We start from the raw sequence: 24,539 nt of genomic DNA on the forward strand, positions 1-24,539 counted from the left end.
CCACAGGGATCCCCCGGGGCCCGGCAGACCTTGCGATCCTGCGTCCCCCGTGCTTGGCCAAGGCAGGCGACATATATAGGTCGGAGAGGGCGAGGTGGGGCTCGAGGAGGTGCCTGCAGCAGGATCACATTTCAGATCGAGGGAGCTTTGGCAGGCTTGCTCCTCTCGCCTTCCTTCCTCCCTGGGAGGAGGGACCGGTCTTGTTGGCACCTTTTCTCCGGCTGCTCCGAGCACCTCTGAGCCTTGCCTCCCCAGGGACACTGAGATGTGGAGGCCGGTGCGAGTGGGGAGTGGAACCCGGGCGTCCTGCCCCCTGCTCTGCCCGGCTTCACACCCCTTCCCTTCCTCTGGCAGGAGCACCCTCCCTCCCTGCCTTGGGTGCTCCCCTCACCACCTACCCTGACGCTGCAAGCACCCTTTCCTGACCAGCACTGAGGGCAAAGGCAGGGTGTCCTCGCTGTCTCGCAGGGTGCAGCAGCAGCCCCAGGAGACTCTTTGTCCCAGGGTGAGACTGTCCTGCTCCTCACTTTGGAGCGTGCATCTGGACAGTTGACTGCACCATGCAAGCCAGGGTGGAGGTGAGTGAGGACAGGCTTACCACCCCATGCAGGGCAACTCCCAGAGCCTCTTGGGCAACACCAAACTGTCACTGGGGCCTGTTTTCTTCCATGAGCCTCTGTCCTGGGTGTGGAGATGGGGGACACAGCCCTGCCGCAGTGGGGGGCTGCCTGGGACTGCCCACCCCCTCCTCAGAGCAGCTGGCTCTCTTTGACTAAGAGCAAAGGGGTCTGAGCGCAGGGACCATGCTCCCTGCTGATGACCAGGAGAAGGTCAGCTGTGGGGCTTCCCCACATCCCTGCTGAGGCAGCCTGAGTCACTGGGCTGGGCGCGGGTTCCACTGTCTACTTTTGGAAAAGCAATCTTTGGGGCAGTCCCTAGAGGAAGAGGAAGATGATATACGCTTCAAAGCAAATGCCAAGATCTTGCACAAATGCACAGACATGCAACAGCCCTGCTAAGGCTGCCATATATCTATAAGGATGTAGAAGTGACACGTCTCATCGTTTCCCAGAATGATCTACCCAGAGCATCCGCCCAGCAAGACAAGCCAGGCTGGGGCTGTATGAACCAGGGCAATACTCTGAGATGGTGCTGGAGATGGGGCTGGAGACCTCAGAGCTGCAGCTTAAACATCCCCTACTCTGGTATGGGGCTTCCTTTACTTAAAAAACATAAATACAGTGCTGCTTTTTTCCCCTGATTTTGAACCATGTGCTCTTTCCCCAAAGAGCTGGGCGAGTCCTCCAAGCAGATCCCAGCTCCTTCCTCTGCCTGCAGATCCCAGAGATGCCTGTCAGTCTTCAAGAGATAAAAGACTGCAGCCCAGGCAAGCTGCCCAAATTTGCTGATGGCATCTAATTGTGGCCTGCAGGCTGAGCAAGCAGCACTGATTTCTGTGTTGATTAGGCAATAATTTGAGTTTATTATTTTTTCTTGTTTGCTTTCTTCTCAGAATGACAGATGGCAGAAAAATGCTGTGGATGGTCTTGAAGAGACTGACGGCCACACAAAATCATTCTCCAGCCTCATTTGGGCCCTGTGCAGGTGGCAGGGCAGAGGCAGCTTTGGGAAGAACTGGGGAGATGCAGCTCAGGAGCACTTCTGTACGGCAGAGGAACCAGCTAGCAATCCAGACACACCAAGGAAGGTCAGCTGGAAGAAAGACGGTAATTGAACCCAGACAGCAAGTGAAGGCCAGCTCATGGGAGATCATTGGGGTGCAGGCTCCTTCCCACAGCCCCCGGGAAGCACTGGGAGGTCGGGGCCACAAACTAGTGCTGTGCTTGTCTCTGCAAGGGTCCAGACTGGCACTGCTCCCCTCCCATCCATGCTGGGACTGAGGAAAAGGGAACCTCATCTACCCAGCCCTCTACCCTACATGAGCAGAGCTTCAGCTGGCTTTAGCTGGACCAGGGTCACTTGGTGGGGACACCTAAAGCAAGTGGATGTTGTTGTCAGACAGGTGCTCCCTCGAGCGATGCCGCTCAGGGCCCACCCACTATGGTTTTGGGTCTCCTATTACACATGGTTTCTGCAGGGCAGTCTCAGCTGTATGTCTCATGAAAGAAGAGATCTCCAGCTACAAAGAATCTGAAATCCCTAAACAATACCTGAGCCCTAATCACTAGAAGCACTGTTGATAGTTGCATGTTCTCCTGCCAGCTACGTGGTAGGACCAGTCTTCAGCCCTACCCTAGAGCAGCTCTTAGACACCTTCGGAAAGGCAAAACGGAAGCACAGAGGAGCATTTTATAACATAAGGGAACTTGCTAAGGCCTGGTAGCGTAGCCACCAGCAATTACGCTCTGTGATTACCCTTCAGCAGAAGAAAACAAACTGCAGAGTTTTTCTAATCTGTGGTCTCACTGAAATGGCAGCATCTCCAGAAAACCAGCTTGCAAAGGCCTTGCATAGCTCAGGAGGCGGCAGCTCTGTCCCACCTGCTGTCCCCAGCCCCTCTCCCCTGCGTCTGGAGGCTGAGGACAAAGGCTAATAGCTTTTCCACTGGCCCGATAGTCTCACCTTGCTGCACTGCCTCACACTGCCCCTCCTTATCGACCTGCAGATCAGCACTTTACCACTGCAGTCCCATCTAGCCGACATGCTCTGCTGGCTGCCCACATCGTGGGAGCCCATTGAAGGGCCAGTTTCTCTCCAGGCTCCGTTGCAGGACCAGGGTAACACTGGAAAGGCTGGTGGGGCCATGACAGCACAGTTGCACACAGAGCATTTCCTATGGTAGGCTAGACCAATCCTTTGCTTCTGTCCTACAAGGTACCTAACTGCATGGCAGGACGCGTGGGGCAGGTTTCACTATGATCCAGTCACAAACATCAAGCTGCTTAAAAGCCCTTTTGGAAACTCCATGTTGGTGTGAGCCAGCGCAGTGCCCACTGGAGGCAGTGCTTGTGTGCTCCACCACTGAATTTGGCCCATCGTGTCCAGTGCCCATAAGAATTACAAGGTTTGTAAAAAAAATCAGCGGGATGACACTGGGGGAAGAGGGGCAGGTACGTTTGTCCTTCTGCTCTGGAGATGTGGGACTAGAACTGGCAGCAGTCAGGTCTCAGTTGCCTTGGGAAGGCTCTGGGTGAGGGTTGTACTGCACTGGTCCCAGCTGGGTTTCTCCCAGTTTCTCACTTTTACAAGCACTAAAAATACTTGAGAGATGTAAAACCAAAATCTAAAGTGCACAGAAATTTTTCCCTTTTGCCTGGAGGCCTTGGGGCAGCTTCACCCTGGAGCAGAGGGAATGGAAGCTCCTTGGGTCACTGAGAACTGTCTTGGCAGATCTTATCACAGCCAACACTGGGGCCAAGGTGCTGTGATGGCTCTGAGAGGTGACCGCAAAGCCGAGAACCCCAGGGGTCTGGAAGTGCTCAGAGGAGGTCAGAGCTGGAAGCACCATCTCCACCATCTGCAGCATTGTGGGTGCTGGCCTGACAGTCCCTGCCTGCTTTCCCTTGCCTTTACCTCCTTTATCTCCTGGCAGCTCCAAGGATTCACTGGAGTGAGGAGAACTAGGTAAAACCAGGCAATACCAGAACTTCTCCAGGGGAGGGATGTGAGGTCGGGCTAGCCCACATATAGCAGGCAGCGATTCTTGCTCCTGGATGGATTTACTGCAGAGCTCATGCTGGCTTGTCTAGCCCACTGGCAAGCAGAAGGGAAGCAGACCAAATTCTCTTCCATTAAGACAGAGAACTGAAGAAGTTGCCTCCTCAGGAGGCACCAGTGACCTCCCACATCATGCTACATCCAGGCCAAAGCCACCTCTGAAGACTTTGATGCCCAAGAAGCACAGCCAATCTCCACAGCTGCCCCCTCCCCTTCCTGCAGCTCCATCCCTTCTCAGACAACTGCCTGGAGACCCACCAAGGAGCCCTTTGCCAACCTTGACTTGCTCTTCAGAATTAGTGGGCAAAGCAGCAGCAGGCACTACCTTTGGGCACAAAGGAGGTGGAGAGGGCACTGGAGGATGACCATATGGGGAGGCTCAGACACCTTCACGCAGCACAAGTGAATCTCTGGGCATTGCCCAGCATCAAAGGTGACTCGTTGCCTGTGCAGGTGCTTGAGGATTGTCCTGAAAGCAAAGCACCCGAGTCAATCCAAAACAAAATCTTTTTTGGCTGGCTCAGCAGAATGGCAAGCAAACTTTCTACCGGGGAGGGACAGAGTGGTGGTATGGTGGGAGACCAAACAGTTCATTTAGGTCCAGGTTTTCTCAGCCCTTTTTCCAGCCCTCACTGTTAAATATCGCTCGGAGGGAAATGTTGGAAAAAGGTGAAAATAAAGCAAGACGTTTTTAAGTTAAACAAAACCCCATCTGCATCAAAGGCCCAACTAAACATGAGCCCAGTTTATAAACGATTTTTCTTGTGCCCTCTCCTTCCTCCCATGAAACCACATTTATCGGCAAGTAAATGATTGTCCAGAGAGAACCCAAGGGCTCTGTTTGAGAGAGAAGTCAGTGTCCTTGGGGAGCCGGCAGAGAGGGCAAACCTCTCTGCGAGCAACGCAAGCGTGGGACAACGTAAGCAGCAGAGGCGTGAGCGACTGCAGCTGTCACACTGGGAAACATGCAGGTCACCGGGGCTCAGCCGACATCTCTGATGGCTTTCCCAAGAACTGGATGGGCTTCAAGAACAAATACGCTGGAGCGGGCAGGAAAGGAGCAGAGGCTTGAGCAGCCAGTGGCATTTCCCATGTTGGGAGCTGCCGGGCTTTACTGGGAAAGTCCCCTGAGCCCCGAGTTTGTTTCTGATCCCAGGTGGACTGTAATAAGGCAGAATTTGGTCATGCTCTGCTAAGCATCCTCGATGGGCTGCTGGGACAGACACCAGTGGCCAGGTGATAGCAGTGTGAGCACAACTGGATTGGCTTTTCTTCAGGGCTCATGCAGGTGAGTGATAGATTGACAAGCACCACGAGATGTCTCATGGGGCCAAGAGCAGTTCCCAGCCAGGAGGAGGGACTCATGGCTCCCTGGGGAGCCCATCTCCCCACGACTGTGGGCTGCCCCTCACCCTTTCAGCCTGGGAGTCCTGGTGTCCTTCCCTTGCTCTTGGTGGCAGGTTTCTCCTGCGCACCCGAGTGGCTCAGCCCCTTGTTCCAGCTCATTAAACCCGCTTACGTTCACAGCCACAAGAAAGCCAAACGGGTGGTTTATTGCCTGCTTGTCTTTGTTGCTTCATAAATACGACTGGCTGCTGGTGACACTGGTTGAGCTGGGGCATTCAAGCTCTGGGGAGAAGGGTGGTGAGGACATCTGGGTGGCTCTGGTCTGCACGGCTTCCTCCTCCCTGTCACCCAGCGTGATCCATCCACACTTGGATCACACCCCGACTGCCAACACCAGCAGGGCAAGATGTGCTCCAGGACCTGCGGGGACACGATGCTCCGGGGCAAGGTGGTTGGTGACAACGCAGGGTCTTCGTCCTCCCTGCCCCCGGCCGCCAGCCCCTCTCCAGGCACACCAGCCCCACACCTCTGCACCCAGCATGAACCCCGGGTTGATTCGCTGTCCTCCGAGGAGGCTCAGGGAGGAAGATGAGCACTGAGATGACACCTCCCCCAGGTCTGCGGGACCTTCCGGGCAGCCGGCGGGGCTCCTGCCGGTCCCTGTCCCGGTCCCTCCCGCCCGGGGCTCGGTGTGCCCGCACACACCCGCCCGGGGCCGGGCTGCAGCGGGGCGGCTCTGCAGGCGGGCACTGCCCCCCGGCAGCAAGCGGCAGCGCAGCCGCTGAGCTGCCCACAACCCACTCTCGCACCGCCCGGCTGCTACATCACGGTAGTGACATCATCGTACCGTCACCGCCTTCAAACCCAATGAGGGGAGAAGAAGGAAATGACATCACTGCTATGCGCGCCCTGCCGGCTTTAAATTTTAAATTGGCTGCGGCGGCCAATCGGCTCGCTTCGGCCGCTGGCCCGCCTTCTGTTTCGTCACGGGCGCTCGCCAATGGAATGCCGCGCTCTCCGCACGCACGCCGCGCCTGGCCAATCAGCAGAGAGCGCCGCTCGAACAGCGGCCGCCGCTCCTCCCTTCCGTCCCCCGCCCGCCGCCAGCGCGGGCGCCGCATTGCGCAGGCGCGTCACGCCGCGGCCCAATGGGGAGCGCGGAACGAGGGGGGCGGGCACTCGGCGGTAGCCAATGAGGGCGCGCGAGCCGAGGGCGCCAGCGCTTGTACCGGGCGATGGCGGCGCGCGCGCTCTGACCGGGTCCGCGGGCCTCGCGCGCGGCGGGGGCGGCCGCGGGGCTGTCGCGAGGCGGCGGGCGCGCGCGCGCGCCATGGCCTGCTCTCACAGCGTGGTGTTCCTGCTGGACACGGCCAGCCCGGGGCGGCGGGCGCGGCTCCAGCGCGGCGCCCTGCGCCTCCTCAGCCATCTGGGCTGCCGCTTCGGCCTGCCCCGCCTCCGCTGGGCCTTCAGGTTCTTCGACTCGCTCGGGGGGCGCGGTGGGGCCTCGCGGGGTGGCGGCTTCCGCCCGCCGGGGCCTCACGCCTGGGCCCGCTTCGAGGAGGAGCTGGCGGAGCGGTTCGGGGCGCGGGGACCCGCCACCGTCCTGCCCGGGCCGGCGCCCCGCGCCTCGCTCACCCACAGCGGCCTGAAGGAGACGCTCCTGGACTTCCAGTGGGACCGCCCAGAGATCGCGTCTCCCACCAAGCCGCTCCGCAGGAGCCGGAGGACGGGGCTGGCCGCCGGCGAGCCCCCGGAGAGCCAGGCGCCCCCCGAGGGCTTTGTGAACGCCGTCTTCCTCTTCTCCCCCTGCCCCCACTCGCGGAGGGAGCTGCGGCAGTTCGTGTCGGGGAGCGACGCCCCTTCCTCCCCTCGTGAGCCGCCCGCGGCTCAGGAGCTGGCAGAGAAACTCCTGCCCAAGAGCGTCCAGGAGTTGCTCGTGAACCAGAAGATCACGCTGTTCTGGGTGGACACTGCCGAGGGGTCTCAGGTAACAGGAACGTAGAGCACAGCTTTCAGCTGTGGCTGCTAGCGGCCATCTTCTGCGCTGCCCTCCTGCGTAAGAAAGCAGAGCAGTTTTATGCTGTAGTATTTGAGTAGTAGGGAAAGGTCTTCAGTTACTGCCGTGTCATCTTGTTCAGCAAGTGACTGAAAACTGGAACGGTGGTCATCCACGTGGAGACCGAAATATACCAGCAACTGAGTAACTGTACAGTGTTTGTTTATTGTTGAGTCCTCTTGTGCTTTGAGTTAGGTGGGAGTTACAGCCATTCAGAATTGCAGATAAGCAGACTGAGAGTTCAGGTATCCAGATACCATATTCCAAAACCCCAGCTTGAAAATGCAGGCTAGCTCTTATTTCATTTGTAATAGTGTTTTCTCTATGGGATTCCCATGAAGGCTGATAAAGTCCAGCAAAACGCTTGGAAAGCACTGTGTTTAAATGCTTTGCGTACGTTTTTGTATGCCAGTTTTTCTAAAAGCATGCAGTCTTTATTTGTTTAGATGGGGGTTATCTTGTTGCCAGCGCTAACTGGAGACCTTTGTTATTTTATTTCAGGTGATTGAATCTCCAGATCATGTTGGATACTGGACAATGTTTGAACTGATCCGTCGGATGGGAGGCACCATTTTGCCATCCGAAACCTTAGTGCAATGTTTGAGTCAGCACAGGGCAGATCTTGCTCATGGCTTTCTTGGAGACTCAAGCTCCCCGGTGCCACGGGCTGTGCCTTGGACCATGCTTCTGCCGTTGGACGCGACCCTAAACTGCTTGTTCTCAAAGCCCTCTGTGTTTCAAGCAGTATTCCCCCAGCAAGAAGGGACGTTGTTTCTCAGTGCACCTGGTGAGAAAACAGAAAAAGCGTGCGTAGTAATAACTATGATCTGTTGTGCAGGGTCCTTGAGGAATTTCCCTTGTGAACAGTATACGTAGAAGTAACTTCATATATTTAAGAGGCTAAGTTTAAAAAAAAAAGTCCTGCATGCACTCAAGTTCCTCTAAAGTTCCTCTAATATAAGAGCTATTAGCCCATATTTCTGATTTAATCTTTTCAGTTCTCATGCATCCTAACATCTGGAAGCATGGAAGAACTCTTTGCTGATCCTCCCTTATATAGGTGTCCACCATTATACATGCTTTGTCCCAGCTTCAATTTAGCTAAACTAAGAACACAAAAAGCCCCTCAAAAGAAAACAGATCAGCTTTAAAGCAGCATGCAGAGTGCATTGGCTCTTTCTTTAGAGGTCCCTTTATGCACTCAGCTCCTTGAGAGCTTGGGGAGGAGGCCAGTTCTGCATATATGCTTACTGTAGAGTTATTGCCACTTTAATTTTGGAACTTTCTTTTTTTCATTGATGTTGTCTCTTCCTCTGGATGGAAAACCATTTTACTTGCTTTAGGACTTTTGCTTTATCTTATGCTTGCACAGGAGGAAAGAAGCAGGAAAGCTGTGCCGTGATCCTGGAACCCCTAGCCATGAGCCAAACACAACTGCATTGTCCAGTCAGTATCTTCCTGAAGGGTAGCTTGACGGATTGGAGCTTGGTGCAGGCTGGCCACTTCCTCACAGAGAGCTGGATATTGCAGATCTCACAGACTGAGCAGGCAGAAAGTAACAGGTCGCTGTTTCATCAGCTGTTAAGGAGTCTAGTGACTGAAGAACTGCACATGGTAAATCTGTCTCTTTGCCTTAAACTAATATCTGTTCTGAAAGGAGCTGTGACAAACGGGGTGACAGTGTGTCACGTTGTGAAGGCTTTGAGCTAAATTCAGAACATACTTTAGGAGATCATATAAGTCTATAACCTGTTTGTAAAGTCTCTGTACTCCTTAGATCTCTGTATTTTGTAGATAATGTAAACTTTTCTCTCTTTTTTTTTCTTTGATGTAGGTTGCTGAGGTATCTCTGTCTAAAACTTGGTGTCCCTGCACTGCTGTTCTGTCACCACTTTCTGAGAGTACTGCAGTTCTGACTGTACTCAGTACTGAGAAGACTGCTGAAGTTCAGCGATGCAACCTTGAGGGAGCTGTAGTGGAGAACTCTTCCCAAGACTATGCTCTTCACCTCCCAGATATTGTGAATAGTGTGTTGAGTAAAATTGACACATCGCTGGAAGATTCTCTGGCCAGTGTGGGTGTGTGTCAGGAAATGCAAAACTTATATCTTTTGATGATCTTTAGATCTGATTTGGAGTGGAAAAATCTAAAGCTAATGATTTCCTCAGTGAGGAGTCTCTCATTTTTGAGACCTGTTCATTTTGTCTTGTATTCTGTGGCTCAGGCCTTGTGATGTGATGTAGACATGTGCACTGGTGTTCCTTTGTTTTGTTAACAGAGCATTAGTTTCCATTAGTGTGTAGATAAAGAGCAGCTGTGTGTGCTTGGGGACAAGTTTTTAGAATGAGGTTTCCTAAAGTGTGTCACATAGGCCATCCGTGACCAGTAAAGCCTTTGAATGTGACTGCAAGGAAGCTGCTTTTAGCTCACCTGTTTTGTGTTAGAGTGAATCTTATGAGTCTCCCAGCCTCATGTATTGGCTTTTAAATTTCCCCTTCAGGAGCGAAGGTTTGGAAGCCTCTGCTTTAGTGCCTTTGTGAAGGCTTGGACCTTCTACCGCTTCGTTTAGCTTCCTTCTAATTTTTATTGTGTGTCTGTTGACAGGAGAAGAAACTCCTCTGCCAGAGTGGGTCCAACGGGAACTGTCCCATACAGGGGGCTGGCATCCTTCAGTGCTTGAAGGATGGTATCCTGCATCACATGCTTGTGGAGCAAGCTCGGATCTGATGGAGTCATTCAGGTATTTTTTCTGAAGCATGTCTCTGAGTAACAATCCAGGATTTCTGCTTCCTGTTAAGGGAGTATAGCTATAGCATTGCTCAGAGTTCTGGAATTAAATGCTACTCTTAGTGCTTTTATTTCTGTACTAGGTTTGCTTTGTGCTTTTGCTTCGTTCTGTTTTGGTGTATATGACAAAAGGAACTGGGAACAGACTGGTTGGGTAGCAGTCTGCACGGATGAAGATCTTGGCAGTTTTAGGAGTGATATAGGTAACTTAAAACGACCTAAGCTACTTGGGGAAATGTCAGACTTCACCTCATCTTATGGTTTGATGAGATCCACTGTGAGATACTGAAGATAGTGGTTGTGTTGTTGCAGTTGGTGTTTGGTAGGAACAAATACACCTACTTTCTTCAAAGAGCTTGCTGAGTGAAACAAAAAAGAAAAGCCTGATGCAGGATAGTCTAGCACAAAGCTGCTCATGTAGTTTTGTGGCATGCTTCAGTGGCATTTGCCATGGACATCAGGCAACTCTTATGCTTGTTTCCAACTTGGTGTGATCCTTTTAAGAGGGTGGCTTGGGTTTTTTGTATCTCTTAAGAGTTTTGGGGAGCAGGCATTGGAAGAGTGCTAGCATGTGTTACATTGTGCATCCCCAGGACTGGCACTTAGAAAAACTTGGTTTCTGTCCACTGGGAACAAGGAACGTGCCTTTTACTTCCATCTTTTTTTTGATAACTGAATTGAATGGTTCTTTTCTATAGGCTCCTGCAGGTTCCTTGTGCTAACGGGAAGGATGATGCGAACCAGTCTAAAGTGGAACTCTCAGAAAGTCTATCTGAACTGTACCAGAGAAAATTCAGTGAGGGATCTGCTGCAGCTGGACCAGGAAATAAAAAAAGACGTATGTATAGTTTGGGGTTATATGTGCACATTATCAATTAAAGATGATATAAGAAAGAAATTGGATATAAGGAAGATATAAGAAAGAAATTTCTTGGATATAAGAAAGAAATTTTTCACTCTGAGGGTGATGAGGCACTGGAACAGGTTCCCTAGAGAAGTTGTGGCTGCCTCATCCCTGGCAGTGTTCAAGGCCAGGTTGGATGAGGCTTTGAGCAACCTGGTGTAGTGGAGGGTTTCCCTGCCCATGGCAGGGGGGTTGGAACTAGATGATCTTTGAGATTCCTTCCAACCTAAACCATTCTATGATTCTATTCTATGATAAAGATTTCTCAGAAGGCCTTTCTAATTCATGAACCCTAGAGGTCTGTTTTCCTGAGTTGTGGCATGCTTTAGATTTTATTTTTTTTTATTTAGAGACAGCATCATTTACATATTAGTATTAGTATTGTTCTTTAGTACAACCCAAATAAATTTTTAATTCAAGGCTACACAGTGACTGACAAAACTGTTAAAAAAGGCTCTGCAGTTTCAAGAGTTGTTGAAATAGGGATTGCTCCAACTAATAGTAAATACTGTAAGCTATCAACTTTGTTCTAATTTGGAGAAGTAAAACACTTTCTTCTAGGAGAGTTTAATCACTGCATTTCAATATGTTAACCACAGTTGCATATATCCTGACCTGATGTATCCTTAAGTCTTGCTCTGTCAGTTATTTCTATTTCTGTGACACAAGGTTGCTTCCTATATGTGTAATTTCTGATTATACCTATATAAGCTCTTTCACAGAGCAGAAGTTTTCACACATTTTTTACTTGGAGAGGTAGTTGCCTGTTATGCTGCCTGTGTGTTTGTTTCATGGTGAAATACAAACCTTTTGGACTGTTTTTTTTCCACTAGAATGTTACTAATCTCACTTGACAGTAACACAGAATTCGGTGTTGTGCTCTACCTTGAGTGGAGTTCCTGCCCCAGTGTGTCTGATGGTAGAGCTCCCGTTTTGTGGCATTACAGGTGGTGTTCCCCGAACTCCAGTCAGGCAGAAGATGAAGACCATGTCCAGATCCCTGCAGATGCTCAATGTAGCAAGACTGAATGTAAAAGCTCAGAAGCTTCAGCCTGATGGTGTGTCACCAGCAGGGAATGAGAAGGTTCCACAGAAGCTTTCAACAAAAAGATTGGATGAAAAGGTGGAAGAAAAGGAAAAGGCCCTTAAAGTATCAATAGGTGCGTGTTCAGTTGTCAGTCTTGATGTTTGTAGGAGGTCATATGGGATTTTTATGGAAGGTAGAGGGAAGGATAATAGCGGAGTACTAGGTGCTGGGAGTAGATCAATGTTTGGGTATCTTTAACTTGGTGGCTATTTTTTTTCCACTCTTCTCCCAGATTCCCTAAATGTTTACAACCTAGTGTTATAGCTACTCGTGGGGTTAGCTTCCTGCCCTGTACCCATCTGAAAGAAAGCAATAAGGACCGTTTTTTTTTAAACACAAAAGTAGTAGAGGGAGGCACCTGTCAAAGTGTAATTGGAAATCTAGTCCTATTTATTAATTATGCAGAAATAAAGAGCATTTTTTGACTGCTGCAGTAGCCTGAAAATTTGCTGATCTACTTGGAATTAAGCTTACCATTTGTCATGGGTCTGGTCCTGGAGCGCTGTTGTGAGTGTTTTGTGGTCTGGATGCACCTTTGCTGGAGAAAATCTCTTTTTGGTGACCTCCTCTGTTCTGCTCTTCAACTGGAATGAGTGTTTTATCAGTAAGGTGTGGTGAACAGGCATTTAGTTAATTTAAACCATTTCCCTTGCAGACCTCAAAACTGAGGAGGAACTGCAGTCCCATTTAATTGCAAGTTACCAGGAGGTTGTTGCTGAGGGAGTTCTTTCATCTGTGTGTGCCCAGAATATGATCATGGCTGTTAAAAGGTTCTTGAAAGTACAAGATGCCAAAGAGAAAGAGGTAGGTAAGAGCATGTGGGCAGGGTCGTTACTGTTGTGGAAGTTAGTTTTTGCTATTTCAGGCTACCTTTTCCTTCATCTTACCTGAAGTTTTTATGTACAGTTGCATGTAGTCAAAACCATAACCACTGACCTTCTTTCTATCTGTGCTGACTCGATAGTGAAAAACTGCAGGCAGTTGTAAAGAATGTAGGAGAATCCAGTTCACTTATCAGTTTACACCTTTGCTAAATATTGCAACGGAGATCTTTTTCCTTTATGTTGACCTCATTCTGAATTCTAATTTCACTTATTCAAAGGCAGTATTTTAAAAAATACATTCTTGCCAACCATATTTTAAAAAAACGTGTCTTCTGGTTTTGCTTTACATGGCAAACCTAGGCTTGCTACTTTTCCAGGAAAGAGAAATAGTTCAAAGTATTTCTTATTTTATGTCTACAAATAGCGTGAAAGATTGTAACTCACTGAAACCAAAATTAGTACACTTGTGAATAATTGAAAAAAAATATTGTGAAAGACAAGTCCATAGTTACTGAAGAAGGCCTGAAGCTGCGAGTGACCTTCTCTGTGATTTCAAGCTAGAAGTTCTGTCTCATGTCATTGTGACTTTGCTGCTGAAAGAAAAAGATAATTCCTTTCCTTGAAGGAGAAGAAAAAAGTTGAGCTATTCCCAAAAGAATGGGTCAAGAGAAGAAGGGGGAAAGACCTATCTTGCAGACAGGGAACACTTGAAGTTTTTGCTGTAATTATGTATCTCTGCAGGTGGCCTGTGTGGAAAGAGTCAGAAACCACCTCCTGAAGACCAGCAAAATGCTCAGACAACAGCACGGCTCACAGAAGGAGACCAAAGTCAGAGAGTATGAGACATTTTATTTACTTCAGCTTCTGAAATACTGTGGAGTTGGTTTGCAGTTTTTAATGGTGGCTTTTTTGCACAAGTCAAAGTATTTAAATGGACTGAACATCCCAAGGAGAATGTCTGGTCACAGTAAAAACATTTTGTTAAATGCAAATATATATATGTGAGAAGCATTGCAGCCTGTATCTGAAATGAGGCATCTCCCCTGCCACCAAAATGAAATGCTAACCAAATTATGCTGTCAAAAGGAGCCTCCTCCCTTCCCATTGCTTTTTGAGCATCCCTTTTGCAGCAAATGTGCTGTTTCCACCAGAGAAAGGCAGTGAATGACTACTTGTTTTCTTAGGTGCCGACTTCAGGTGTTTTTGCGCCTTGAGTTATGTCTTCAGTGCCCTTCGCTGCAAAGCAACACTGACGAAATGGAGCAGCTGCTAGAAGAGGCAAGTAAATTGTAGACCAGGTTGTGTTTCTGCATGGAACTAGAAATGGAGACCTGGAACCTGTACTTATCCCGATTTTACTGTAACTGTTTTGTATTCCTTGCTGTAGAAATAGGGCATTGCAATTGTCACCAGGTTAATCTGCTTCCCACTTGACTTTCTCTTCCAGATGACAGATATGCTGCGCATTTTGTGCCTGACTGAAGACCCAGGGTATCTTACAAAATTTCTGGAGGAAATATTAGAATTGTAAGTTCTTCAGGGTGATTTAAGTACTGGGCACTGTAGTTTTGCTTGGCTATCTTTGAGTAAACAGCAATCTATAGCTTTCATTTATTGCATCTTTGTAGCTTTCAGTTTAGATATGTTATGCTTGTATCTTGATTAAAGAAAAAGTAGCTGATAAGCAAGTAATGAATGATAACCTGGTTGATTTTCAATTGTGGTTTTTTTTTAATTGACACTTATGAACTAAAACATAGTTTAAACCTTGGGATTGAAATGTCAACAGTTTTGTGGGGGTTTGTAGTTGATGTGGGTTCTCTCTCATACTCTAGATATATGAATTCTATACCAAAGACTCTTGGAGATATTTACTACGGTCTTGGTACACAAATACCCCCGAAGCTGGCATCTGTTCTGCCTTCAGACTTCTTCAGCGATGACTCCGTGACTCTGGATAGCACATCTCCAGGCCTTCCACCATCTTTATCATCTGCCTTAACTCCCAGTGCTGTTTGCCTACGCACTGAGAGCGATCAACTGGAGGAGCTGCGCACCCGGTCTGCCAAAAAGAGAAGGTAATGATTCCAAATAGGAGGCAGCTTGTTGCAGCCTGGGCTGTGGCTGTGGAGTTATTTAAACTACAGCTCAGTTGTCCTTGTCTCTGTTGCTGGATAGCTAGTTGAGGCAAGCTGACACCTGAGGGAAACATTAAGGGCTTCTAGTTTTCATTTTAACTTACTGTTTTTGACCATGTGACAGGGTAGTCTTGATTCTGTATGTTTATCTTATGCACAAGTAGAATTCATGAGCATCTTCCATGAGAGGAAGAGGATGTTCTACTGTGCAGTAGGTGACCCTATATTTTTAAAGTTAAACCTCTGATTTACTGTAGACCTCTCTGTTGGGGATCCTGTGTATGTTTTAGCACATTGTGAAATGAGCTTTAATACCAACTTTTAAGTTAGATATAGCTATTTATATTGCAAATAATTTTTCAGTGTTGTAACATAAGGGAGGTACCAACACAATTTGCAGTCTGAATTTAGGTAAAGACTTCCTATCTCTAGAATCAAACCTAAATTTAATTGTCATTAGATTGATAACTATGCGTCTGATCTTATTTTAACTTAATCTTTGAATACTTTCTTAAGGAATAATGTATTAGCCAGACACAGGAGCATGACAGAAGCACCGCAGAACTTGCGTCAAATTGAGATTCCCAAGATAGCCAAGAATCCCATCAGAAAGGTAAAACTCTCTCAAAAGTATTGTGTGTGTTGCTTCTGCAGGGGTGCAGCAACATTGAGAAGTGACACTTGAGTGCAAAAACTCTTGCTCTGTATTCACTTAGTAAGTATGCCCTGTGTCAGCTGTACAGAGATCAAAATCATTTTGAAGGAGAAATTGAAATAATGTGTGGTTCAGAACTTAATATTCATAATAGCTAAAGATAGCATTAAACTGCTGGTGAGGCTGATTTCTTTTTTGTTTCAGGAGAACTTGCGTTCTTACCTTGCCAATGAGAAGTCCCAACAAATGCCTTCGTTGCAGAAAGAAGCAGTGCAAGGTATATTGACTTCTAGCTTTTCCATGGAAAGGTGCGTCTTCAGCACATGTTCTCCCTGTAAATTTTAGTGAGCTGTGATGAAATTATGCTGAAGCATGCAGGAAATCTGAAGGAAGTTTTGCTGAATTCTGCAAAAACTAAGGAAAAGATAACCTCTGTATTCTGAGTGTGCTCACATACAAAAAACTCAAATCATTTATCCTACAAAGAAAATATTTCAGTTCTTTGTTGAATCTTGCAATCATTTCCATATTTTCTGTTCTGGAAAAAAAAAAGGCAAGGACAGGAGTGACCTCTTATATCTGTAAACAGGATGTCTCTCAAAATTCCAATCCCAGCTGTGTTCTCTGAGCCCATATGTGCTTCAGTTGAGATTTTGCAGCTCACTTAATGTTGCTCCATCTGGAACTCTGACTGGCTGCTACTTCTGCTATGGCATCTGCTTGTAGTTTTTGCTGGAATAATGCGAATAATGCAAATTTGTAAGAGAAGTCCAGGATGGATTTAGAGGAGGACATGTGCCAGTAGCAGGAAAAACAAATTTTTCAATGCTTTGTGGCCTCTAAAAAATTGTTCTTCTACACTGATATGTGATGCTCCCGTCTCTAGCGGCTTGACATTATCTTTCTGTATTTTTTTTCTTGTTTCCCCTTTTCTTCCTTTTAATCTGATAATTTCTTGCTTTGTCTTGCCTCACAGAGGTTACTAAGGTGAGGAGGAACCTCTTCAATGAAGAGATACTTTCACCATCGAGAAGATCTATGAAGAAGATGCCTAGAAGCCAGTCAGTATCTGCTGTGGAAGGCCTAAAATACAAATGCACCGCTGAAGGCACTAAAGGTAGGACATGACTCGTGCAAGTAGGGTTGTTGCAGAAGAGCTTTTGCTAAAATTCCTACTCTTGCGTCCTCAGTTTTCTGAAACAGTTAATACTACTATGTTTTTAATTAAGGAGAAAATATTTTAGAACAGTGCTGTGGTGTTCGGATAGTGAACAGAATGGTACTGAAACAAAACTATTTTTTACTGAGCTCTCTACACCTCGTAAAGAAAACAAATGTTAAAAATGCTTGGTTAAAAAAGGATCTTTGAATGAAAGATGAAGAATAAAAATATCTCAATAGGTTAATTTTCTGACACAGTACTATTAATAAATAATGTTGAGGGAGTGGGAAGGGATTGTAGGCACTGGGCTCTGGAGTACATGATGGTAGCTTATAAGTGCACCATGTAATTCTTAAACTGAAGCCAGTACAAAGCTATTTATTTATTTGTCCTAATTGCTTTATAATACTGCAGTGTTATAGCTCTTGCTTGACTTCTAGATCATCGCAAGTTGTTGACCAAGAGAGTTGCAGAAACACCACTACATAAACAGGTCTCCAGGAGACTACTACATAAACAGATCAAAGGGCGGTGAGTAAGCTATTCCTGAATTTCTTCAGTAAGTACTGGATATTTAATTAATGGCTGTGAGCACAAGAACCAGGTAACTTCTTTGTGGTCAAAGTATCACCTTCACCTATGACAGCAAGAGAACCAGTGGTGATTAAACTGTTGTCTGAATGGGAAGAAATGCTGTTTGTTTCATTGCGTAAATCAGTGTACTTTAATTCCTGCAGAAAACTGTTGTTAAGATTTTGTTGCTTTTTCAAGGGCTTCTGAAGAAAAGGCCTTTGCTGCAATTTATGGAATCAGGCTGAAATTTATCATTTATTTCCATGTACCTATGCCACAGCTAGGCAGTTTACCCATAATCAATCAAAAGTTAATAAGAGGCAAAGTGCTTACGAATTGCTCACATAAAGTAGCCCACAAAGCAGTATATTGTAGTAGAAGAGAGTATTGCTTTTCAGTCTTTATGGTAAGTTCTGTATTTGGAAACATGAACAGTACGCTAAGTCATCAAAACGTTTGCTGTTTCTTAAGGTCTTCTGATCCAGGTTGTGACACTGGTGTTGTAGAAGAGTCTCCAGACAAGGCCATGAATGGTAAGCACTGATTTTTTTTTTTTTTTTTTAAATTGGTTTTGCTGTGTTGTAGCTCGTAAGATGAGCATGCCTTAATTCAGGTAATTCATGAGTAATCAGCACAAAAGTATTCTATTATTCTGTTGGTGGAGCACAGCCACCTCTGATAGAACCACTTGCTGCTCACTGCTTTGACAACCCTGTATAGTAGACGTTAAGGTAAAAAAAAGGTAGATAGTAACTCTCTTAAATGAAAATACATGAAGGACTTTGAGGATGAACAAGATTCTGAGCTGTTATAATTACTGTCAAACCAGCACATGCAGAGGTTTTTTTTAATGTAACTTCAATGTATGCTGTGAACCTAACACTGCTCTGATTTCTACTATAACAGATAGCTACCTGTCTCTGTGGAGCATCTCTGTGTTATTTTGGCTACTGCTGTTTCTTATCCCCAGGAATTAAAAAACCAGTATGGTTGGGCAAGCAGGAAGATGAAATCACTAGTAAAAAGAGACAGGAGAAGTAACTGATCATGTAACCTGGATGTAACTTGGATTGAACATGGCTTTTCTAGCATTCCTTTTCATATAATTCCTAAAGAGGGATGACAGCAATCATGACTTAAAGGAGGGGGCATCACGATTTGGAAGGAGATTTGTATGCATTAATATTCCGAATCTCCGAGAAAGTTGACGCTTTCTTCTTTGCAGACTTGCCTCCCTACACGAGATAGTTATCTGTACAGAAGTTTCTCCTTAGAGTGTCTCTTTTCAGTTACAAACTCTTCCTGAAGATGTCCCCATTGAGGGAGAAAGGCGGCTCAATCTCAAATACCCTTACCTCTTCAGAAACAGGTTTGAGAAGAAGCCCACGCATCAAACAGCTGTCTTTGAATAGGACCTGCTCTGGTGTTTTCTATTCCGTTACACAGCCCAGCTCACAAAATTCACAGCAAGTCCATCAGCGACAAGAACAGGAGAGCTGTGCACCGCAGGATGGAGAAGGTACTGAATGGGATTTGAACAGGCTGATACTGCTGATCTGAAAAGCTGGCATGGATAGCTTGAAGTTTGATTTGATTTAGCTCTACAAGAGACTGTAAGAAGCTGAGAGCTATCATGTAGACAGAAAGTCATCCCCAGTAATTATTTTTGAGTTTGGAGTATGGTAAGGCAGCTATTTCTATGATGAATACACTGCCAACTTAAACTAGTCAGGCCCATCTAACAGAATACTACTGATTGTCAGTCTGCATTCCTTAAATGTACTGAAATCCCTGTAAAATATGGGACAGAAATCCTAAAGCTACTTTCAGTCTACTCTGTGGCAGCATAAAGCAATGACTGATGGGATCTTCTTTGCTGGCTTTCTCAGTAGGATTATCAGCTATAAATGGTGACATTTAGTTCTTTATATTATACTTACTAGAATCCTTAGTCACGAACCAGAACTTTCTTAAGCTACAAGCTATAAATAGAATTAAGAGGTAGGTTTTTTTCTGCTAGACTGTTCTTTTTCTACCGATGGACATTAGTTTCATATTGAGAAATAACAGTAATTCTGGTGAAGCTTTAACATGTGTCTAGAAGAGAACACGCCAGGGCTATAGGCTTTGTGCGGCACTTGTCCATACATCTGAAGTGATTGAGCCCATTGTTCGTGGCAGGTTACTTGGTGTTACTTGAATTGTACTGTTCCACTTTATAGGTATGAAGCAGCATTCAGAGAGCCCCACTGTCCAGACTCCCAAGAGGTTTTTCTTTGGCGCAGTCATTGACACGTGTAGTCCTGCAGTGAAGCATTCACCTGGAAGGAGGAGAACAAGAAAAGGTTCCTTACGCTTAGAGGACCTGACTGCCTGTCAGGTAGAAACACCTCTCTCTCTTCCCATTCCCTTTTTCTATTCATGTTTAGTGAAACCTACACATGTTAAATCTAGTGTTTCTGTTAAGTCTAATCAAATGTGTTTTGTGTTTTAAATATTGAAAAGTAAATATCAAGTGGGGTAGATAATACTGCTGGAATGGGACAAGCATGGTTCTTTAATTTATTTTTCCCTTGCAGACTCCTAGAAAAACGCCGCATAAATTTGCCCAGAAGCCACTGAATTCTGCCAGTAAGCCACCAAGGAGATCACCTCGCCTTCTCCACAGGACACCACAGAAGCTAGAGAAGACTCCTGGCAAAATTTCAGTTGCCAAGCAGACTGTAGCTAAGTGTTTGGGAAAGTACTTTTCTCATCCTGTACAAAGGGTCAAGTCACCATCTGCATTAACTGAAAGTAAGGGGGTTGACTTACTGCAAGTAGCTTCTAAAGACTGTTCTCCAGCAGAAGGACTTTCCCCTCCTTGCAAAGAGGCTGGCTTACAAATGCCAGAACATGAAGGGCTTGCTGTGCTTGGTGCCTCATTACCACCAGCTGCTTCTTCCCCCTCTGCCACCCAGGAAAGATGTTTTACAGAACTGCAGACTCCAAGACGTTCTTTGAGATCCCTCTCCAAATTAGCATCTCCAGTTGGTACTCGGAGGCGAATCCTCCCAAAAGAAATCCAGGTGCAGTCAGATCCCTTATCTCAAGCAACAGAAAGTACTCCCAGGAAACCTAAAGATCCAGGTTCAAAATTATGTACTAGCCCGTTGAGTGCAGAAGTGTTCCAGCTCGCTGTGAGGCTAGAGCCTCCGTTCAATTCTCCTCTCCATGAAGGTTCTGCAGACACTGTGGCAATCAGCTCTTCTTCCCACCTGCAGGCTAGGGAGTCTGACTGGGAACTTAGTGCACCTAAAACATCCCTTCTAAATTCTCCAGATATTACTGGCACTTCGCTGTGGTCCCTGCCACATGCATACAAGCAGGCCAAATGTGAACTAAATTCTGGAGGAGAGAACTTCACACTTGCACGTACAATACCTTCTGAAAATAAGGACAATCATCATGATGGTGGTAACTGCTTTGTAGAAAGCCTCCAGCTCTCTCAGTGCCAAGTTAGTGAAAATATCCCTGTATTGGAGAAAAAGAAACAAATGGATGTAGCATCTCAAAAGTCTCCTCCAAGAGAAGACCCAGAAAACTTGGAAAAGCATTTGTCTCCAAAGCCTTCTGCTGGAGGGCAGGTACATGCACAGAATGTTGAGACAGAATGTGAACAATTGGTTAAGGAGGGGAACTCCAGTGCAAACACCTGTGAGTCCTTCCTAAGTGGTTCTCAAACAGTTAGTGATGGCTTAGAACCAGGAACCCTACTGAGAGAAGAACATAAGAGACTGAAGGCTCCAAGTCTTAAGAGACACTCCAGATTTGCCCTGAATGCTTCTCCTCCTATGCCGAAGTCTGCTCCTGCCTATTCTTTACGCTGCACTGCAGACAGGAGGCAGCGGGAGGCTGCAGCACGGATGGGAAATCCTGAACTTCTAGCCAAGTTCTCTACTCCTAAAAGTCGTTGCAAACTGCCTTCTGCTAGCCCACCAACTTATGAAGTTGAACTTGAAATGCAAGCTTCAGGCCTGCCCAAACTTCGCATCAAGAAAATTGGCTCTTGCTCATCATTGGAAGTTCAACCTGAAGCAAGTGCCAGCAAACCCAAGGGAGAAGAAAGCCCCTTTGGTGATCTTGCTATGACCTGGTGTAGCAAGCATCCGGGAAAACTAGCAGCTGCCTGTGTTTCGCCATCCTGCTTTCGCTCTTTCCATAGTACACCTGGCAAAGGAGGAGGACAGACCTACATATGCCAGTCATACACTCCAACAAGCTCTAACGCCACCTCCCCGTCCTCCTTAGAAGCAGGAGTTCGCCAGACGCCTTCTCCGAAGCAGAAGGGGAAGAGCACTCCTGACGCCATCAACGACTGGCCTCGGAGAAAGAGAGCAGCAGGCAGCACTGCTAATGCAAGCTGCGGTCAAAGTGAGAAGAATGCTGACGAACAGAAGAGAACGTCAACAGGCAGAGAAGGAGAGATGAAGATCTCAGAACATTGCAGCAGCAAAGTAACAAATACTCTTGGGGAATTTGAACTGGAAGGGATTTATAGGCTTCAGGATCAGGCATCTCCTAGTGACTCTGAACCCAGGGCAGATGAGGAGTCTGCCATGGGAACTTTTGGCTTGAAATCTCGGAAGCGAGTTTTTACTTATCTATCGCCAGAAAAAGAGGAGAATTGTGATCCCAAGAGATCTTGCACTGATAGGTGCAACTTGGATCTTACTGGCTTTTCCACAGATGAGGGCAGCAGAAGCAAATCAAGGATGGACTCTCTACTTCCTGAGAAACCAGGAGCATGTGTGCTCATAACTCCTGAGCAGTACAGTTGTGTAGGGAATGACAGCGTCTTCCTTTTGTCAGGTAATTAAGTGGCACAAGTGACACTCCACTGAAATCCAGAGATGGCTGAAAATGTGGGGGTCGACAAAAACAAGAACAAAACTCTTTTCTGTCTGGCTATCTGAGAGAGAATGAGGTGGAGGGGGAGAGTGGGTTGTAAATGACATGGAAGTTAATTATGTGGAGAGGCAGATTAGATGTGAGGAGTTCATCAATGGAGCATTAATGATGGGAGAGACATCAGACAAGCATGAAAGAGCAGAAGGCTGGAGGAATTAAAAGGAAAGCTTGAGAACTTGGGGAGGGAGGATCACAATTACATCTAACTGCTATCTTGTAAATAGAACTCGAGAGTGAGTAAAGGTAGTGTAAGGTAACTGCAGTGCGCAGAGTGCAATGCAAACCATGATTTGAATGAAGTGACAGCTTTTCTATTGCAATACATGTTAAAATTAGACCAGGTGATTTATTTGGGTTTGGGTTGATGGTGCTAGCTGTTTCTGCCCAGCATCCAGCACTGAAGTTAGCTGTCTGAAGTCTAAAGCTTGGCTGCTTCAGTATAGGCTGCAGCCCTGCGGGGGTTAGTCCTGTGGATGTTGGTATATATTGGTGCCTCAGCTCGCCCTGCCTGGGGTGGCGGGCCCAGGAAAAGCGGGTATCAGAAGTTCTTGCCTTGCAAGCAGTAATATTGTTATCAGTAGGTATTTCAGATTTAAACTACCTATTTGCTTTTGCTGTGGGTACGGATGATTCAGCTGACCTTGGTGAAACAAGCTGTCTCAGCTCTGTAAGTGAGGCCTTGTGAATTTGAAATACTTAATCCAGTGGTGTTCCAGAAATTACATGTTACAGGGTACTATAAAAGATGTTCTATAGTCATTGCACACCCTGAAGCATTAAGCTTCAGTGTCTGTTTCCTCTTGGGAGGAAAGGTTTGTATACAGAGGCAGTGCTTTACTCATTCAGCAGATATTGCTGAGAAAAACAGGCAAACTTTAAAGCAACATTGGTCCATATTCAGGACATGAAACAATAGCAGCATTTAGCCTATAACTGGTCCTGTAAGAGACTTTCTGTACCTACAGACCTTGGTTTTGTATTTACAGACCATCATGGTTATAACAATAGTTTTCTTCCAGGACACACGAGTTAACTGGAGAGTAACTATGTTTAATACAAGTGAAGCACTTTCCTACTAAACCACCTAAGAAAATTAAAAGCTTATTCCAGACTGCCGTTTACCTTTCTTGATGCCAGAAACCCACTGTGCCAGCCTAGATTTTGTTTCAGATAATCTCCAAGTATCACTCAAGTTTCAAGGTAGAATAAAGGCTGTGCATGAGACTTGCCTGAAAGCGCCCTTGAGTTGTCAGTTTGCTGCAGCATCTCACTGTGCTTCTCCAGGCTCAACTCCACCAGTGAAGAGCACGCTGTCTGCGAGCAGCCTTCTAGCACTGACCCAGTCTCCGCTGCTGTGCCAGGGACAGACACCGCCACCTCGGAGAAGGCGTCTTCAAGGTAACCACTGGTGCTGGAAGGAAAGGCTGGCCTCGGGCAGAGTAGGTGTGCTCTCTGCTTGCTGGCAGCTACATGAGAGCGAAAGCATGCTGTGCTAGGGATTGGCCTTTGTGCGGAAGGCCTGTGGCTGTATCTGCCACTTGAGTGTTGAGTGCCTCCCTCTCACATGCTTCCAAGAAACTTAGCATGAACGGGGAAGTTTGGAAGGGAGAGGGGGTAGCAATGAAGTAAAAGAGTAGCTTAGTAGGAGTACAGCTTACTGTTCTCATTGTTTCCAGTTGGTATTTGGCTTCTTGGAGTCACCAGCAAACTCTGGCAAACCGTGATTTTATTCTTTCTGTTTTGTAGAAGAGGAATCTGATGCCTTCCAAGTTACTGTCAACCAGGAGCTGTCTCCATTCCATATCATGGCTTCTAGGAAGCGTCCCCTTAGCAGGACTTACTCACGGAAAAAGCTGCTCAGCTGAAGTTTGGAGCCAGAACAGAATGAGAAACTTTGTGTTATCCAGCTGTACAACGTGCTTTTTAACAAGGACCTTATATTTGGTGCTGGACTGGAGCTGTCTTGCGTTGGTAGGAGACTGGATGCAAGCATATGACAGTGCAAATAAGGACCACTCCAAACGTTGGGGTTTTTTTTAACCTCAGTTGTAGCATCTCTCCATCCATTCAAAGCTTAACTCGGTCTTTCTGGCACTTCTGCATGTGGTAGCTGAGCTCTGCAGTGAAGGTTTGATTCTGCTGGGTAAAAAGGGAGAATTGTCACTTTTTTACAGCTTTCTTGTAAAATAAACTGATGTGAGTTTTCATTGTGTCATTTAATCAGAAATCTGTCTTTAGCCCAAGCTATGAGCAAGAGATTGGGGCTGCAGGAAGAAGGATGCTGGAGGTGAATGGGTACAAAACAAGCTGCATGCTCCTGCTGTGTATCTTGTCCTGATACTAACTGGATCCCGGTTAGCTGCATTGTTTGCCAGCTT

The 24,539-nt window shown here is 46.7% G+C and overlaps 1 protein-coding gene across 1 annotated transcript; it reads left to right on the forward strand.

Annotated features, from left to right (window-relative positions):
- The first annotated feature begins 6,355 nt into the window (after positions 1-6,355).
- TICRR (TOPBP1 interacting checkpoint and replication regulator) lies at positions 6,356-24,165 on the forward strand. The gene is made up of 22 exons (XM_086620267.1): positions 6,356-7,012; positions 7,583-7,868; positions 8,454-8,695; positions 8,916-9,159; positions 9,686-9,821; positions 10,567-10,706; positions 11,720-11,932; positions 12,515-12,663; positions 13,425-13,519; positions 13,868-13,961; positions 14,131-14,210; positions 14,519-14,761; positions 15,338-15,434; positions 15,681-15,753; positions 16,453-16,593; positions 17,079-17,169; positions 17,683-17,744; positions 18,575-18,730; positions 19,434-19,591; positions 19,791-22,062; positions 23,446-23,559; positions 23,908-24,165. The coding sequence occupies exons 1-22, from the start codon at positions 6,356-6,358 to the stop codon at positions 24,024-24,026; spliced, it is 5,862 nt and encodes a 1,953-aa protein (XP_086476393.1). The 3' UTR covers positions 24,027-24,165.
- Positions 24,166-24,539: the final 374 nt, after the last annotated feature.

This window comes from Tauraco erythrolophus, chromosome 14 (genome assembly GCF_009769465.1).
Source record: "Tauraco erythrolophus isolate bTauEry1 chromosome 14, bTauEry1.pri, whole genome shotgun sequence".
Classification (NCBI taxonomy): Eukaryota; Metazoa; Chordata; class Aves; order Musophagiformes; family Musophagidae; genus Tauraco; species Tauraco erythrolophus.